At 32.8% G+C, this 18013-nt stretch overlaps 1 protein-coding gene across 1 annotated transcript; it reads left to right on the forward strand.

Moving 5' to 3' along the window:
- The first annotated feature begins 2978 nt into the window (after nucleotides 1–2978).
- Nucleotides 2979–14169, forward strand: LOC148611518 (26S proteasome non-ATPase regulatory subunit 3-like). The gene is made up of 11 exons (XM_088592163.1): nucleotides 2979–3303; nucleotides 3932–4122; nucleotides 4841–4981; nucleotides 6027–6163; nucleotides 6400–6590; nucleotides 8029–8132; nucleotides 10059–10173; nucleotides 10476–10699; nucleotides 12335–12490; nucleotides 13181–13231; nucleotides 13612–14169. Exons 1-11 carry the CDS (start codon nucleotides 3159–3161, stop codon nucleotides 13687–13689), a joined length of 1533 nt encoding a protein of 510 aa, XP_088448289.1. The 5' UTR covers nucleotides 2979–3158; the 3' UTR covers nucleotides 13690–14169.
- Nucleotides 14170–18013: the final 3844 nt, after the last annotated feature.

Genomic DNA, 18013 nt, shown 5'->3' on the forward strand with positions numbered 1-18013 from the left:
ACTTTATAGTGTCTGTAGTTTCTTTCATCTCAAGTTCTTTTGGGTAGATGCGATGTATAAAATCCCCGAAACTAGAATTGTTAACGGTTTTAAATACGCCATCTACATAAAGCGGAAACTTAGATTTGAGGATCTAGCTAAACGATGTTCCTTCTTTTGGATCAGATCAGATATAAAGTCATGCAGCCTCATAAGAGTGAAGAAATAGGTCAGCAAATAGAGGAGCACAATTTATTTGTTTCCATTTGAATGTCGACCGTTGTTGAGAAACGCCTCCACCATACTGGACAAATGTATTGTTAAAATATTCCAGCATTTTGGACACATCTTCAGTATATTTGAAAGATGATTTGGTGTTGTTTTTTACAAAGTATATAAGGAATCTCTACCAAGAACTACATATTTGTATCTACATGTAGGTGTACCGCCTTTTTTTGAATAACTACGATGTATAATGTTTTGGGGTAGGGATTTGAACTGATGTTAATTAATAGTAGTTACGATAACATAACCCCCCACGTACTTACTTCATGTTTTTGTTTTTGTTTTTTTTATTTTTCCAAAGCGGCCCTCGAATCTCGACGTTATAGGTCTCACTAACCACTTCTAACGTTTCCATTACTTTACATGTTAAAAAAGTAATTTTCAAAGTCTCACTGTGAATTCCCAGGACAAATGACATCTTAAAGCTGCATACCGTTGCGAAGCTTGGAAAATAAGGCTTCCAAAATCATTATGCTAATGGTACGATGATAGTAGAAATTCTTCACAAAATTTACTTGAATAAATAATACTGAAAATTCACATTTTTACCTATTCTGATAACTGACAGCATGGAGGCAAATTACTCACACGTGTAAACAATATTCATTCACTTTTGTAGTTAATTACATATATGATTTTAAAGTACACATTCTCGGCTTTATTTTGACTACTTTTAATCACAATGCACACAAATAATGCACTTACAATGCATATGTCTAGGTTCAGTGTGTTTTTGGTACTACATAGGGGTGGCCATTTGACCCGAAAGTGGTTAGTGAGACCACAGTGCTTCTACGGTAAAAGGGAGATAAATCGCGAATTTCGCGCAAAAAGCGACGTCACAAATTGACGACGATATAATTTCTTTTGTTTGTTTGTTGGGGTTTAACGGCCGAGCAGCAATATTTCAGCTATATTCAGGCGATGAACATGAAGTGGATGATAAAATGAACATGAAATGATGATGAAATGAAAAATGGGATGGGACACAAGGATAACGGGGTCGAAAAAGTTTGATTGCCACTGGAAATAGTGGGAGGTGGGTAGGGCCGGGCAATTTAGCCTCCTGTGGCGGAGCCCTATGGTTCCTACTCCGGGAGAATACCACAGTAGGGTTCTTTAACGTGCGAGGAACTTGGCATCTTTCCCAACACGGTGCACCACTATGGTTTTCGGTCAGGTTTTCCGTATTATAGCCTGACAACCCCAGTATGTAACACGCCAGGGGTACCCGATTCCACCACCTGGGGCACACAACCCAGTTGCTCTGTGGGCAGACGCCCTAGCCGCCGGCTAGGGTTCTGAGCACTATTTAGTTGACAATATAATAGTTGCGCCATACAATGCGCATAAACAATAGTGTGGTTTGTCTTTAAAGTACTACTGGACTGAGGGTTACGTTATCGTAACTATAGTAGAATAGAAGTATAAAGAGTTGAAAAAATATAGGTTGCAATGCTATTGAATTCTGATAATAATTCTGATATAAAGGGCATTCGATTAAATAATGGATAGCGTCTTCGTATGCATGAGGTGTTATAGTCACTAAATTAACTTATGCTGAGCTTACACTGGTGTATAAAACGACAATGCAGTATACTTATTGTTCGCTGCCCTTTATAATAGTATACACAGGGGCTTTAAAACAAGTTAAATACTCTTAATACTATTTTTGAAAATTGAAAAGTACGAAGAATTTCGCACTAGATAAATCTGGGTTGTTCCATATAAATACAGTTGACGGTATGAAAGAGTTGCACGCTCTTGTAACCAACATCAAAACGGTACATACAATTTTGTCTTGATTTTGGAGGTTGTAATTGCTTACATATGATGTCATCTGGGGGCAAGCAGTTACGAAGATATTGGGAACTTTTTTTTATAAACAATTATTTGAAAATCCGGGAAATTTCCGGTAAGATATTTACCTATATTTATTTTGCAACGCTTTTTTTTCAATTTGAAAATTGAAAAAGAATAATACTGTTCCCATGGCATAATTCAAAATACTTTTTTTTTTATAAAAGATCTTTCCATTTCTTGGCTGTTGAAATTTGGAATGAGTTGCCAGCAGCCATAAAATGTTCTAAACCTTTAGATTGATTTAAAAAAAAATAATGTTTTCAACACTTTTCACAATGTCGCAAAATTTTAACGGACTAAGAAAACTGTGTCAGTGTTCACGTTAATGTATAGAGCCGCAGACATGATACACCAGTTGTGCCGGATCCAGAGGGGTGTGCAGGGGGGTTGCCCCATTTTTATTGGAAAATTTGTCATTTACATGTGTAAAATTGACAAAATGGCAAATAATGTCCCAGCACTCCCTTTTCTGAGGAACCTCGGCAGACACCCTGCTTTTAAAATTTTCTGGATCCAGCCCTGATACCATAGACCTGTAATTAATTATAGGTCTAGAACATAGTGAAATCTCTTGTATTTATGATCATTTATAAGATGTATAGTTATTTGAATTTTGTGTGTGTGTGTGTGTGTGTGTGTGTGTGTTTAACTCTTTGGTGTGGGAATCATCTGTGAATTTGAAAATTCGCGCCAAAAAACTTTTCAAAATCTCTCCAATCTCATCTAAAAAATTATCACAAAACCAGATATATAATCAATAAATAATTTAAGTTTATTCAATCAATTATAAAATTCTACTTTAAAATAAGGTAAAATGCCTTTTTTTCAAGCATTCGCGAAAACTAAAATTTACTGCGGAATTATGGTCCGCCATAGTATCACTTTTTTGCTGATCATGCCGGGCCTGGGAGATAGAAATAGTTGAAGTTTCCTTGTCTTTTGAGTAGATTCGATTATTCATTGTGACGCTAAAACATTAATAATATATTTGTACAATTCATGGTTTAGTATTACTGGTATATAGGGTAAAAATGGTGAAAAACACAGACGTTGAAATGAAAGAAGCCCCCAATCCGTCGAAAAACAAAAAGACTGATCCAAAAATCGAGGATGTCGCAATGGAAGAGGTGGAAGCTGAAGAGCCTAAGAAAGATCCCGATCTTTTAACTTTGGAAGGTGGATAATTTATCACCAGATACTTAAGTGTTTTCCCCGATACTTTTCTCTAAATTATGGTTATACGAATTTGTGTATTCCTACAAAGCACACACAAGTGTTTACTTGTCAAAGAGTAGTTTTCACCAGCAAGTAATTCTCGTGAACCAATTTATGCCCTCTCTTGTTACACAAGTTCATGTTCAAAATTTAAGGAATTACATCTGACAGATGTCATATTTTGCTCTCAAAAATGAGCTACCACACAGTGATTTTCTTTGAAGAATAAAATGTGGGTGAGCATACTGTCAAATATTGCTTCTGTCTCTGAACAGTGAGATCTAATCTCTGACCAGTATACAAGGCATGAAATGTGTGCACAATTAATGCACCCTTTCAAATAACGGGTGGGTGTAATTTCAAGCCAGAAATAGAGTGGCCACGTTGTCTCTCAGTCTTTCCCCCCAAAAATTGTAGTTAAAATATATGTTTGAATTTTTGGTGATGTCAAATAGAAGGAAATTTAAGGATTTACTGTAGAGAATCTAGTTTTCTACTTTCTGATCAGCACTTGTTAATTAGTATGGAAAAATAAATACTCTCTCACTTTTGTTTCTTTTATTTAATTTTATTACGAATTTGATTTCAGATATCAAGGAGTATGTACGGCAGATTGAAAAGTCTGTGTCTTCTAAGGAACCAAGATATATGTCCAGGGTGATGAGAAGTCTTGTTAATGTGAGAAGGAGACTCAACCAGACTATACTACGAAAACTTTTTCAGGGTTACCTTGGAACACAGGCAGTTCAAAGAGATGAACTTATTGCTTTCCTAGATCAGGTAGTGAATGTTTTGCTGTTAATTACTATAAGGATGATTACATTTGTTTTGTATACAATCTTCTTTTGACTAACTTCCAATTTACCCATTAAAAGAACATATATCAAAAACATAGAAATAACAGCTATAGACTAATATATCATATTATTGATGGAAAAATATTATTTCAGGTTAGGCCAAATTAAAATATAAATCCCAGATTCTCATCTCCAGACACAATTTTTTTCACTCTCTCAGAAAAAAAAATTATTTTGATTTTTTTCCCATTTTAGGTCAGTTTCTTTCAAACTGACAGCATTATTCATGTAAATTGATAATAAAAAAATAAAATAAAACTGCCCGCCTGCCCCTGATTTTGAATTATGTTGGATGTGAATCTATGATTTTTTATTATGATGGCCTTAACTAATAAAGACCAGTCTAAAATTTTCGTACAACTTAGTAACTGATGTATAAATGTGATACAAAATTGGTGTTGTCTTTCCAAAGAAAATTAGGCAGTGTGTTCATAAATATAAGTTAATATTTTTTACGTCATTTCAATGGATACTTGCATTCTCTTAACTGTTGATATTGTATAAATAATGTAGGACTTGTGTTACTCTGCCAGATTTTTGTACACAGAAAGACTTACAAGATACTCATGATACAAAATGTACATTTGAACTATATATTACATTTTATGACTTGGTCTCCATTGTAAAATTTTTCTTTTCAGCCTATGGAAGCAAATGGGATAGGCCCAACTTTTAGGCCCAAATCTGGTAAAAGTGCAACTATACCAGTTATACCAGAGGTAGAAATCTACCTTCACCTGTTGTTAATCATTCATTTGATCGACCTCAAAAAGTATACTCAGGTTAGTATGGGGAAAGATACATAAGTTTTGTGAGAAAAAATCATTTGTTATTTACTAAAAAACAAGGAATAATCAAAATTTACTGTAAAAACTATTGTTACTGTACATGTCATTGGCTACTTTTTTTTTCAAAATACCTTTTATGATCTGCATACACAGTTGAACATCAATTGACTGATGAATAATGATCATTTAACAATTTGATGAAGGTACATGATTTTATCATCATGTTATGTTAATGACAATTACTTGTTTTAAAACTTCATTAGTAGATACATTCAGTTCATGGCACTTTTTAGCTTTCAGACAAAATTCACTTGTTTTATTTGCTTTACATATTGACAAGAACACTTTTCTTTCCAGTCATGTCTAAGAAAATATCTCATTGTACTATTACTGTTGCCTTTTGGATTTTAATCATATGCATCAATTGTCAGTTGATGAACAATATTTAAATCACAAGTCTAATTGAAGTGTTAGGAACTTGGGAAATGATACTAATCACCATGTCTCTGTCACGTCCACATATTGCATTGATTAACCTCTCATCAGCAGCCCTGTAGATTCTGTATTTGAGATTTATTTTAGATTTTTGCAATAGTGAAAATATCTATTTGTACCTGACCTTATGTGTAATGCAGCTTGATATTTAGGTGCACAAATCTAAGGCCAAAATAGATTAATTGAGTGTTTTCATTTTTTTACCATACCTCCATCTCTAACCATAACTCGAACATGTTATTGCTGATTGAACATGTTTTTTTTTCGTTCAGGTTACAATTTTTTTCAGTTCATGTTTAGTATATCATTGAACTGCAAAGTATTTGATAATACACTTACGTAAAAGCATATAAAGAACCAAGTTTGTTATAATCCAGCATGGCTTTTGGCAACTGCATGTATTAGCTGTCAAACAATATAAATTTTTTTTTAAATTGATGTTTTACCTACCTACCCTACCTAATTTTTTGGGAGGTGAAATAGGAAACGCACTATTTTTTTTTTTTGCCTAATGTTTTGCATTCCCTATTTAATTTTTTTATAGGCTGTCTCTTGTTCAGAAAAGTTGATGAGTAAATTGGTACAACTAAACAGAAGGACATTAGGCCTACTGGCGGCCAAGTGTTATTTTTACCACTCAAGAGGTTATGAACTCACAAATCAATTTGATAAGATCAGATCGTAAGTTATGATAATTAATTACTTGTAATGTGAAAAAAATGTTCATTGTTTAATGTTTTTCTCTTCAGTTATCATTTATATAATATGTTGTTGAGTTACACTCACTTAAAGACCATAGATCTGTTGTTAAGTTATTGTGTTTTTAGTACAACTTCCAAGTTTTCTAGGATATCATACTGCTAAATATCAACGGTTTGAGTAAAAGTACGGTGTATTTTTGACTGCTATATTTTCAGATTTCTGCACTCAAGGTTAAGAACAGCTACATTGAGGTCAGATTATTATGGGCAAGCGGCGTTGTTAAATTTGTTATTACGTAATTACCTTCACTACAACCTGATAGAGCAGGCAGATAAATTGGTCTCCAAGGCAACCTTTCCAGAATCTGCATCTAACAACGACTGGGCCAGGTTTTTGTTTTATTTAGGTAAGTTAAATATTTCCTTTTATCCTTTTATCCTTATAAAGTGTAATTCAACTTTTTAGCTCACCTGGCCAAGTGAGCTTATGCCATCACTTGGTATCCGTCGTCGTTGTTGTGGGCAAATTTTCAAAAATCTTCACCTCTGAAACTACTAGACTGACAGGTTTTAAACTTGGCATGGTTGTTCCTGAGGGTGTTCTGCACAAAATGACCGTTGAGATTTTTGATCCATGAAAAAACATGTCGGCTGTTACTAAAAATAAAACATAGGGGTCAGATGGCAGTTTTTTGTAAATAACTCAAAAAGCGTTGCCTTTAGCAAATTTTGGCAGGGTAATAAAGTTCAGCATCATGAGATAGACCTATGAAATTTTCAAAACGATTTGTCAACTAATGTAGGAGTTACGGCCCCTGAAGGAGTTTTTTTTTTGGCATTTTTTAGCATATGCAACTTTGAAAATCTTCTTCTCAAAATCTATTGCACAGAATTCAGTGAAAGTTGGCATGTATTTTCCTTAGGGTATCCCACACAAAATGACCGTTGGGATTTTTGATCCATGAAAAAACATGGCCGTTATTACTAAAAATAGAACATGGGGTCAGGAGGCAGTTTTTTGCAAATAACTCAAAAACCATTGCCTTTAGCAAATTTCTGGCATCTGGTAATATTGTTAAGCATCATGAGTAGGACCTCTGCAGAAATTTTCAAATCCATTCATTGACTGATGTAGTAGTAACGGCCCCTGAAACAGTTTTTTTTGTTGTTTTTTCACAAGTGCAACTTTTAAAATCATCTCTCTAAAACCTTTTAAGATCATTGAATGAAAATAAGCATAATAGTTCTTTAGTGTATTGTGCTCAAAATGACTTGTGATTTTTAATCGGTGAATAGATATGGCTGCCTCTACTAAAAATGGAACTTTTTGGGGTCGGAAGACATGTTTTTGAAAATAATTCAAAAATTGTTGCCATTAGCAAAATTCTGGTTCAGGTCATGAAAATGCTATTTAAAGCATTTCCCGCATTTGACAGTTTAGTTGATTTTAACTTAGCTTGTCTCATTCCTCAAGTTTTTCAAATAAGCAAATGGTTAACCAGGTGAGCAATTCAGGCTCTTTTGAGCCTCTTGTTACGATTTGTTATACATCTGAACAGGTGTTCTTAACTGTAATAAATCTTGCAATACATTGTTTGGTATTAATCATGAAAAGTCATATCTTTATCATGGATTTGAGAAAAAAATGTAGCAAAGTCATCTTGCATGTAAAATTGAACAAGTAATATTGACTAGTTCTTTCAATATTTATCTTCAGAATTAAATATAAAATATGAGTGGTATATGCAGGTGTATTTCATTTTGATTTGACAACAATATGTCATAGTCTGTAAAAAAAAATTAATAATAATTTGACTGTTTTATGCAAAACTGGTGTGTTTGTAGGTCGAATAAAAGCAGCCCAGTTAGAGTATTCAGAAGCACATAAACATTTGTTACAAGCCTTAAGGAAAGCACCTACCCATGGTGCTGTTGGGTTTAAACAAACAGTAAGTTGTGTACAGCTTGAAGTGTAAACACCTAGTGCTCAATAAGTACTTCTAGTTTTTAGGGAATTTTTATCCTTTCTACAAAACGCATTGAATGGAATGGTTTCCTTCTGTCTAAGATACCATTATCAGTTTGATAGATGTTTTTATATCATCACCTTGTCTGTCTGTCAGTCCGTCTTTCTACATTTCTTGTAAGCGCAACTTCTAAACGGATCGAGAGATTTTAATGAAATTTTATATGACCACAAAAAAAAAAAGACAATTTGGTTTCTACACAATAAGTCCATAATGAATAATTGTGTTTATGGTTACTTACTAAACAAAAATAGGGTGGGTAGGTCAGCATTTTCATTTAATTTTTTTGTCACCGGTTACACCTTTGCTTCATCCGAATCATTGGTCATGAAGTAAAATATTACGATCCTGTGCCATGTTGACTTCATGTTTACAACAGCAGGCCAGAACACTTTGACGAATGTAATAAAGTCGTGTTAAAATCAAACACTGGAATTACATATTGTGGTTTCATTGTTCTTATACCTCCCGCAAATGAGGTTTGCGGGTTATATAGGTTTCATCTTGGCTGTGTGCAACTATTTTCTAAGCAGCTTGAAGCATTGTTATGACACTTTGTTGTATTAAATATAACAACATGGAGATGTGCATGCTATAAGGATTCTAAGTTTGGGCAAATATTGTAGAAATGACAGCTGATTGACGTGGGGCTATTACAGAATTAATCGTTAGGGGGGTGTTGGTTGGGAGGTACCTCACATAAAATTTAATGGTTGGTTGTTATTTAAAATAGTTAGCCATGACAATGAAAGAAAATAATCAATTAAAATTGTATGCATGGTGGGGTCAAATAAAAAGTGCCTCCCCAATACAGTAATTTCTGGAATAGCCCTTAGGTATTTCTCACCAAAACTTGATCTTGTGTGTTGTCCTCAACTCCATTTTCAACGACTTACAAGAATGTTGTGAAATTTGATGGGGTGTCAAATTACCATATTGGGATGTGCATATTGTCAGGAATTTAAGTTTGAGCAAAAATTATAGTAATGACAGCTGATGGACTTGCGTATTTTTCAGCAGAACTTGGTCAGATGCCTTGTCCGCAACTCCTGCTCATTGACTTGCAGGATTGTTATTAACTTGATGGAGTGTCAAATTACCATATTGGGATGTGCATATTGTCAGGAATTTAAGCTTGGGCAAAAATTGTAGAAATGACTGCTGATGTACTTCCAAGGGCGTTTTTCAGTAAAACTTTGTCTCATGCATTGTCTACAATTTCTCCTCAATGAATTTCAGGATTGTAATGAAACTAACCAGAGTGTTAGGTTACCATATTGTGGTGTGCATATTGTAAGGAATTTATGTTACAGTAAATTTGCAATTATATTCTGTTATAGTATTGTCAACAATAAAAATGGTACTGATTTCTGCTTGGAGTTCGGTGTTTTAAGATGAAAGTAAAATTGTATGTCAAAAGTACTAGTAGCCACATAATAACTTAGGTCAAATATGAATCATGTCTACATTGGTCCCCAAATATACAGTGTTTGACGGGGTGGGGGGATTAGTCCTGTTAGGGACAATATCTAGTTAGTGGTTTTTGTAGCTGGTGTGGAACCATCATATCAAGAATTCAATTAACAATTATCTCCCTGGAAGAAAAACAACTCGGACATAAAAAGTTTGGATAAATCTGGGCATTGTGCATGTCATTGGAGAAGAAGCATTGTCCTTCATTCTTAAATTAAGCAGCAATCAACTGCTTAGGGTTTGATCTCTGCAGTTGTTTTAGGTTGTGAATCCAGAAGCATTTGATTGCATTAGCCATAATATCACAAATATTTAACTTTCCTTTACAACTTATTTATTTATGTAACTTGATAAATTGAAAAATTATTTTTGCAGGTCAACAAACTAGCCATAACAGTTGAATTATTGCTTGGTGATATCCCAGATAGACATTTGTTTCGACAACCACCCATGAGGAAAACCTTAGCTCCTTATTTTCAGTTAACTCAAGGTTTCGATTGTATACATTAAATGTTGATAGTTTATTTGGTTTTTAAAAAAAAGTATGAAGGTAATACGAAATTGATATATTGCATTTGTACACAAATCTCTTATCTACCAGTTAAAATTATAAAGATGGCACCTTAAATGATTTTTGTGAACAAAGACTTCTGTCAAAACTGTTGTTGTAAGAGTGGCTCTTGTTTTCAAAATTAAACTCCAACACTCATTACTAGAGTTCAGAAAATGGTTTAACTGACACTAGACAGATACGTTTGAAAGTTGTTATGGTTTAATCTTTATCTATTTCAGCTGTCAGAACAGGCAACTTAGCAAAATTCAATGAGGTGCTGGCTAAGTTTGGTTCTAAGTTTCAAGCAGAAAACACATACACGTTAATCATCCGTTTAAGACACAATGTGATAAAGACTGGTGTTCGTATGATCAATTTATCATATTCTAAGATATCACTGATGGATATATCACAGAAGTTAATGTTAGATAGTCCTGAGGATGCTGAATATATTGTTGCCAAGGTGAGTTTGTTGAAATAAATTTGATACATATATTAAAAGTAAGTTACAGTGTGAAAAAAATAAGCATGAGTGGCCTTGGGCTGACATTTTTTCATCCTAGTGGGGTTGTTGTCTCTTTGACATATTCATCATATCCATTCTTGTTGTATGTTCAAATGAGTAAAGTATTGCTGGATTTTTAATTTGTATTACCCTCTTCAAAGGACTTGTAATTCACAGTTTTAAATATCACATCAAGAATAATGAGAGTCACATACTGTATTTTGGTGTGTACAATGTGTATATTTTTACATAGAAATCATTTCCAGATCATGGGGTTGGGTTTTATGCATCAGTATATAAGAATTGGCCCTGAAATAAAAGAAAGATATTGCGTAATGTAAACAAACCGGAAGTGAAATGTTACTGAAAGAAAGTTTATCTAATCATCAATGACATCTTTTAGTATTGAATTTTAAATGATATTGTCTTCAAATCATGTTTTAATTAATGTCTTAATAACATGTTTCAGACGAAGGTTGTACAATATTTCTTTCTATATTATAAAACATGATGAGAGCTTAAAATGAAAAAAAGGAAAAACTTACTTTCATCCTTAAAAGAATGATTTAAAATGAAAAAATTGCAAAATTTGAGTTACAACCAAACCAAAAATGTTCAATTTTCCCAACTTTTCATTATGTTTTCTAAGCCATTTCATACATTTTGTATTAATTTTATCATACTTCAAAATAAAAAATTATCCAATTTATGCAGCTACTGATCTTTTCATGATGTTTTAGTTTGAAAATATGTTTCTTTCCTTCAAATTTTTGTAGAAAATACCACTTCAAGGTAAATAAAATGACTGATCAAGTGCAAAATATTGATCTTTTGTCATACAAAATTCAACTGCAATTTAAGTCTAAAAAAATTTTTTCACATGTTTTGACCTTCAAAATTGCACTGCGTACAATACATAAATGCCATTATACACACCAAAATACAGTATTCTTTTTTGTTGTTTGCAATATTAATGTTATAAAGTAGGTATTACTAACAAGGGAAAAAAATCAAATTGGAAATATAGAATTATATTGAATTGAAAATATTTGTTAAAAATGAAGTACATGTGCACTGATGTTTTGCAACATTTTCTTGAAGAATATATTTTGACACGAAATTATGTCACAAAAGTACAAAAGTTAAGGATATAGTGTCTAAGAATTTGTATTTTGAGTCAATGTTAGACTCGAAACATTAGATAAAATAATCATAGGCCAAAAAAAGAATATGTCTGTTTCCTGCTACTCTACCTACCATAGTTTTTTGTGTCTACCCTAAACATTTTATAACCATTTTGGCCCAAACACTGCTAAAGTCTAGATTGTTTCCCCATTTACTCAATGTAAAGTATAAAATTTGTCACAATAAAGAATAAACTAAAAAGACAATTTTCTGAGGGAATCCTGTATCTATATTCCAATCCACTTAACTTTGGTTGGACTGTTCCATACAACAGTACTTTACTTTGGTTGGACTGTTCCAGTGTTAACAACATCAGAATTTGATTTAGAAAATCAATCTTGGGATTTTAAGTTTAAATAAAAGACACATTTTAAATATGCATTAGCAAATGTTTTAACCTTATTATAGGCAATTAGGGATGGTGTGATAGAGGCTAGAATAGATCACGAAAAGGGATATGTACAATCCAAAGAGATCAGTGATATCTACAATACCAGAGAACCCATGACTGCATTCCATCAACGTATCAGTTTCTGTCTAGATATACACAATGCATCTGTTAAGGTAAGGTATTTTAAGAAGGTGTCCATGGAATACCCATTCGGTCTGAATTTACCCTAATTATATGTAAATTAACTTATTATATACATTTAGTACTTGAGATAACTTTCATTTTTAACTTGCTTTAGATTTTGAGAGGTTTAAGGCTTGTGTAACTAATAATATGAGTTAGGCAACAGCCTGCATCCAAGCATCACTCAATATTTTTTTTGCGTTTGTAAAATCATTCAAAAAATGGGATGATAGCTGAAAAGGGTGAGATAAGATAGGTAAACGGTTGTCCATTTTTTTTTTAAAGAATTATTCAGATTACCTGATTTATTTACTGTAACTAATTCTTTTTTTTATTTTTTCCTTGTTTTTGAATAGCACATTTTAATTTAAATAAATTTAAAGGCTACTTTGACTTTGAATTCACTTCCCTGACCCATTGTAGTGGGCCTGTCTGATACCTATTCCCATTTGACTGAATGTCTTCTTGGTATAATTTGATTGCCATTTTATTTATTCATGTATGGTTAACTTCTGCTCTTAATAATTTTAATAAGATAATTGAAGTCATATTTTAGGCTATTTGTATAATTGTAATGTATGCAAAGGGAAAAAACTATAAAAAAAAAAAAAAAAACACGATACTGTCTGACCATTAACAAACTGATAGACATTGCATTTTTTAATTTTTTTATTTTTCAGGCCATGAGGTTCCCACCAAAATCTTACAACAAAGATCTGGAGTCTGCTGAGGTAAGAAAATGAGTAACCTCATGAACAGAAAATATTTTAGGGCTTAATATACCTTTGTATTTTACGGCATCTTGTTTATTTCCAAATGCAGAATTCTTTTTCCTCAGTAGTGGAAAAATAGGGATATAGTAGGGTATGATTATTGGCATTACAAATGATACAATTTTTAGTACCATAAAAGATTATAATAATTTTACAGTTGACAGTTTTAAGACTATGAAACCTGATTATTGCCATTACAAACGATACAATTTTTAGTACTCATAAAATATTATAATAATTTGACAGTTGACAGTTTTAAGATATGAAACCTGGAAACATAGCTGTCTTAGAATAAGCTGTTACTGTTTGATTACTTTCACCCATTATTTTTTAATTAGGAAAGAAGGGAGCGTGAACAGCAAGAACTAGAAAGTGCTAAAGAAATCGCAGATGAGGATTTTGATGGATTTCCTTGATTTTGGGAAATAACTATAGGACTATATAATTTTTGATTTGGTATTTTGTACCATTTGCATTTTATTCTAGTTAGTCTACTGAATATGGTAGATATAACATGTTTGATAATGAATAGAATTGTATTTTCATTGAATGTCGATGGACAGAATTGTGTGAACAAGAGCTTGATTCAAAAAGTCTTAGGTGAGAATGTATTATCATTATATAGGTTCTGTTTAAAAGTGCTTTGTTGAGGACAGATTCCTAGAATCATTTTCTCATTTCTTCCTATTAATGTTCTATAAATAAAGTGATAGGACAACATGCATGTCATTATTCTAATTACCTTGTGGTAGGTTTATAACAATAAACTCAGTCAAAAATGTTATCAGAGCTTGTGCTTCATTCATAATGATATCTTTACAATGTACCTAGTGCTGTCCTGACTATTGTAACTTATGGGTCTTCATTATTGAAAAATAAAGTTGTATATATATATATACCGGTATTATCATTTGAATGTGTCATGAAGTTGTCAAGATGTCAGAATGTATATGTAGACCAACAAATGAAATGAACATTACTTAGTTACTATTTACAAATTATTTTTCAAGTTTGCTAATTTCAGTGGATTCTGTCAAGTGGAGTTATTCCTGGGGTATTAATTTCTACAGTTTAAAAATGATTTGCATTATAATAGTATTAAAAATAAACTTTCACTGTTTAATTACTATTTTGTGAGCTTTTATGTCCATGATGAAAAGGGTGGGGAGAAATTAATACATTTATAGTATTCAAATATAAGAACACAATAGGCGTAATATTCTTCTTAATTATACATGTATGGTGTAATGTTCGAAATTCCACTTCCTAAAATCCCAGATGGCTTGGAAAGATTCTATGTTTGACTTTTTGTTCAGATTAGTACCTACTATGAATCTATGAACTGCTTACATAAGCATTAAAGTATGTTATTTTTACAGTGCAAGTTGTGCTATGATGGAGCAGGATTATAGTGAATTTAATACCCTTCTGACTGTGGGAGACATACATTTAGTACATATGCATGTATTAAATTTGGTATTATCTGTTCCATATACATCTGTTAGAGTTATACTGAGATATTTTTGTGACAAAGTCATCAATTTTAAACCTTATGAAAAATATAAGAAGACACTGGCATCAAGCTGGGGCAGGAGTTGCACTTGAGAACAGGTTCCTCGACAAACAAAATTACCCATATTTCTTATAATGACAATCAAATAAAAAAAGAATGAACTAGGCATTTTGTGAGCAAGCTCTCAAAGAGAATGAATACACCCTCTTCTTCAAATGGAGTTATTTGTTAAGACCTAACATTTGATCTCCCTTTGGGGGCTTTGAACAACCAACTTCATACATATCCTCCTTACATGTGTTGTGTACCTTCAAAATAAAATCAATTGATGGTTTAGGAGGATCCTCACAGTGCTAACATAGTAATCACCTAACAAATATCCATTATTGTTTATTTCATTTAGTTTGTAATCCTTTTGTCATCTACACTACATCGGCTTCTTACTTTGTATTTAACTGTGCAAAGAAAGACAACTCATCAATATACCAAGAGGAATTGTTAATTCTCAAACAATTATAGATAAACTTGTCAGAGCCTTGTGTAACAAAAATGTTTGCAAAAATACTTCTCCCATTTTAAAACCTCACAGTTCCATTCATTTAAATCACTGATTGTCCAGACAATAAGTCCATATGTATAAGCTATTGGTCCCGTGATTTCAGGATTTTTGTTGGCCTCCTGACAATAACATTTCCTTGCTATGTCTATTTACGTCATGACTGCCTAAGTTACAAATTTAGAGCAACAATGCTTTAAAGGAAACAATGAGTATCTTCATCCCAATCAGCCAGAATATAGCTTCATCTGAAGGTGTCTTTTATGTTGCCCTTGCTAACCATCCTCCAAGTCTGTGGTTAACACGGCCTGTGGAAGACAGATTTATAGAGATTTTTGAGTTCTTAAAACATTGAACTCCTAGCTCGAGTTTAGGTATATAGAGTATATTACATGAAATATATTTAGATTTGATTAGAATGGCTATTGTATTCCCGTGGATCTATATATAAAAATGCATGAAGTTAAATGCATTCATAAATTCGCATCTTCCATATAATTTTAGAACCTTTTTTCTTCTTAAATGTTTAAACTGAATGTTGTTTTTTTTTAGTTTCCCCCACTGACCCTGTCTCATGCCAGAGATTTTTACGAAATGATAATTTTTTATGTAAAAAAAATTAATTATGCCATAATTTGCACAGAAAATATAGAAATTTTATCCAAAAACCTACCACAAGTCTTACCTTTTTAAGTCGGAGATTCTAAATTTTTCATTGATTTTGTGGGACAGCCACCCTTAACATGTATGGATATGATCTGTATATGAATAATCAAACATTCAAACAGTATTCAACTTCGAATTCGCACACATTCACAAATTTTATTTCATTTCTCTTTTTTCCACAATTTTTAAAATCCTGTCCAAAAACAATTTGCAATTACATTAAAAACTGCATATAAAAATGTTCTTTTTATTAATTTCAATTTTCCTATCAATATTTTTTTTAAATCAGTTCAAAACATTGATGAAAGGATGAAGATTTTGACTGTTAAAACAGAATATGTTTAATACATCTAGTGTATCTCGATACTTTTTTGCAAAATCAAAATTTCATTAAAGCCAATTTATTTCTTAATATCTATCATGGGCAAAATTTGAAAAAAGAAGTACCTCAAGTACTTCTTCATATTATTTGCAGCAATGCTAGAATATTATTAGACTGAATTAATGCGCAATGCCTGAAACATATATACTGATTTCTAAAGGGATTTTGATTGATACAAAAGGAATTATACGTGGACTATATTTTGTGTACTGTTCAGAAACAGTAGGGAACTTCCTGACATGAACCGGTGACAAAAAGTATGCTGATCCTGAAAGATAAAACAAAACCAACAACCGTGTTTTAAGGATAAAGACTAAACAGGAAACATGAAACAACCATCAGACAATAAATACGTGCAAAGAAACAAAAGTAAATGAGCAACCCGGACTTCACAAGAAACTGGGAACATGAACCAAGTATATCGGTAAGCGTCGTCTACTTTTCTCAAAACACCCGTAGATTTGCTAAAAAAAATGCCACGTCCGGAGTAGATGAAAGAGGAAAGGAAAACTATGACACACTGAACAAATCATTTTTTATTGTGCGGATGGATACACCAAAATGATCCACGAGTTCATGATGACGACCATAAAACTTCAGAACAGTGATGACTTCAATCTTGTAGCAACATAACCATGTCCAAAAGCCTAATTGTATAAAATTTAACCCGGTACAGAAAGTCCATTTATTTTCGGAAAGCTCTTGTATAATATATAAATTGTGACATAAAAACTCAAATGCCGCAAATGAAAGGAAAGTTGACAATGCGGAAGAGAAGTCATCGCGTTTGCCGTATAGTTAGATATTTATTTTTTTCGTTTCCATCGTTCTCTTAGTGTATGTCAAGATGTGAGGTTGACTCCATAGTATCTGTAGTGTCCTTTATTACAGGTTCTTTGGGGGTAGATGCGATGTATAAAATCCCTGAAACTAGGATTATTTTTAAACAATACGACTTATATATCGGAAACTGAAATCAAAGGTTCTGGCTAAACGATGTCTTTTCTTTTGGGTCAGATCAGCTGCAAAGCCAACTTCATATAAGAGTGGCGGAATTGGTCAGCATGTAGCGGAGCACCATTTGTTCCCACTGGAATGTTAATCGTTTGTTAAAAACACGTACACCACAATGGACAAATACGTCTTCGATTAAAAAAAAACAGCATCTTGACATCTTCTTCGGTATACATTTAAAAGAAGATTTGAAATTGTTTTTACAAAGTATGGTGAATCTCTTAAAGTACCACGTATTTATATCTAGCTGTCCAATCCTTTTTGTCGTAACAATGATGTATAATGCTTTTGAGTCGGAATTTCAACTGGGTGAAACATAGTAGTATGTAGGGTTGAAAATCATAGGTCTTGATGCTATTCTATTCCGATAATAATCTTACAGAGAGTAGTTCCAGAAGATTTTTCAGGATCCACAATACATTGATACCATGAAGTGTCGTGATGAGAGTAGACACGCTCTTTGACAGCTTAGTATTAGTTTCGAAATAGGCTTAGTAGTAAATTTTGCAGATCCAGCTATGACGCGTTGTTTGTTTGGGATTTTGTGGAACTTTGGACACCAATACATGAACAGAAGATCAAAATCATTGTCTTTTTAAGTAGGAATCG

This window comes from Perna viridis, chromosome 7, assembly GCF_037379345.1.
Source record: "Perna viridis isolate PV_CMFRI_1.1 ecotype Kerala chromosome 7, ASM3737934v1, whole genome shotgun sequence".
In the NCBI taxonomy this organism is placed as follows: Eukaryota; Metazoa; Mollusca; class Bivalvia; order Mytilida; family Mytilidae; genus Perna; species Perna viridis.

What these genes read in the sequence shown, in the direction of transcription:
- LOC148611518 (XM_088592163.1), top strand. Translation starts at nt 3,159, where the DNA reads ATGGTGAAAAACACAGACGTTGAAATGAAAGAAGCCCCCAATCCGTCG. An exon ending in TTATTGCTTTCCTAGATCAG is followed by an intron (nt 4,123 to 4,840) that starts GTAGTGAATGTT and finishes TTTTCTTTTCAG; the next exon opens with CCTATGGAAGCAAATGGGAT. An exon ending in CTGAATATATTGTTGCCAAG is followed by an intron (nt 10,700 to 12,334) that starts GTGAGTTTGTTG and finishes ACCTTATTATAG; the next exon opens with GCAATTAGGGATGGTGTGAT.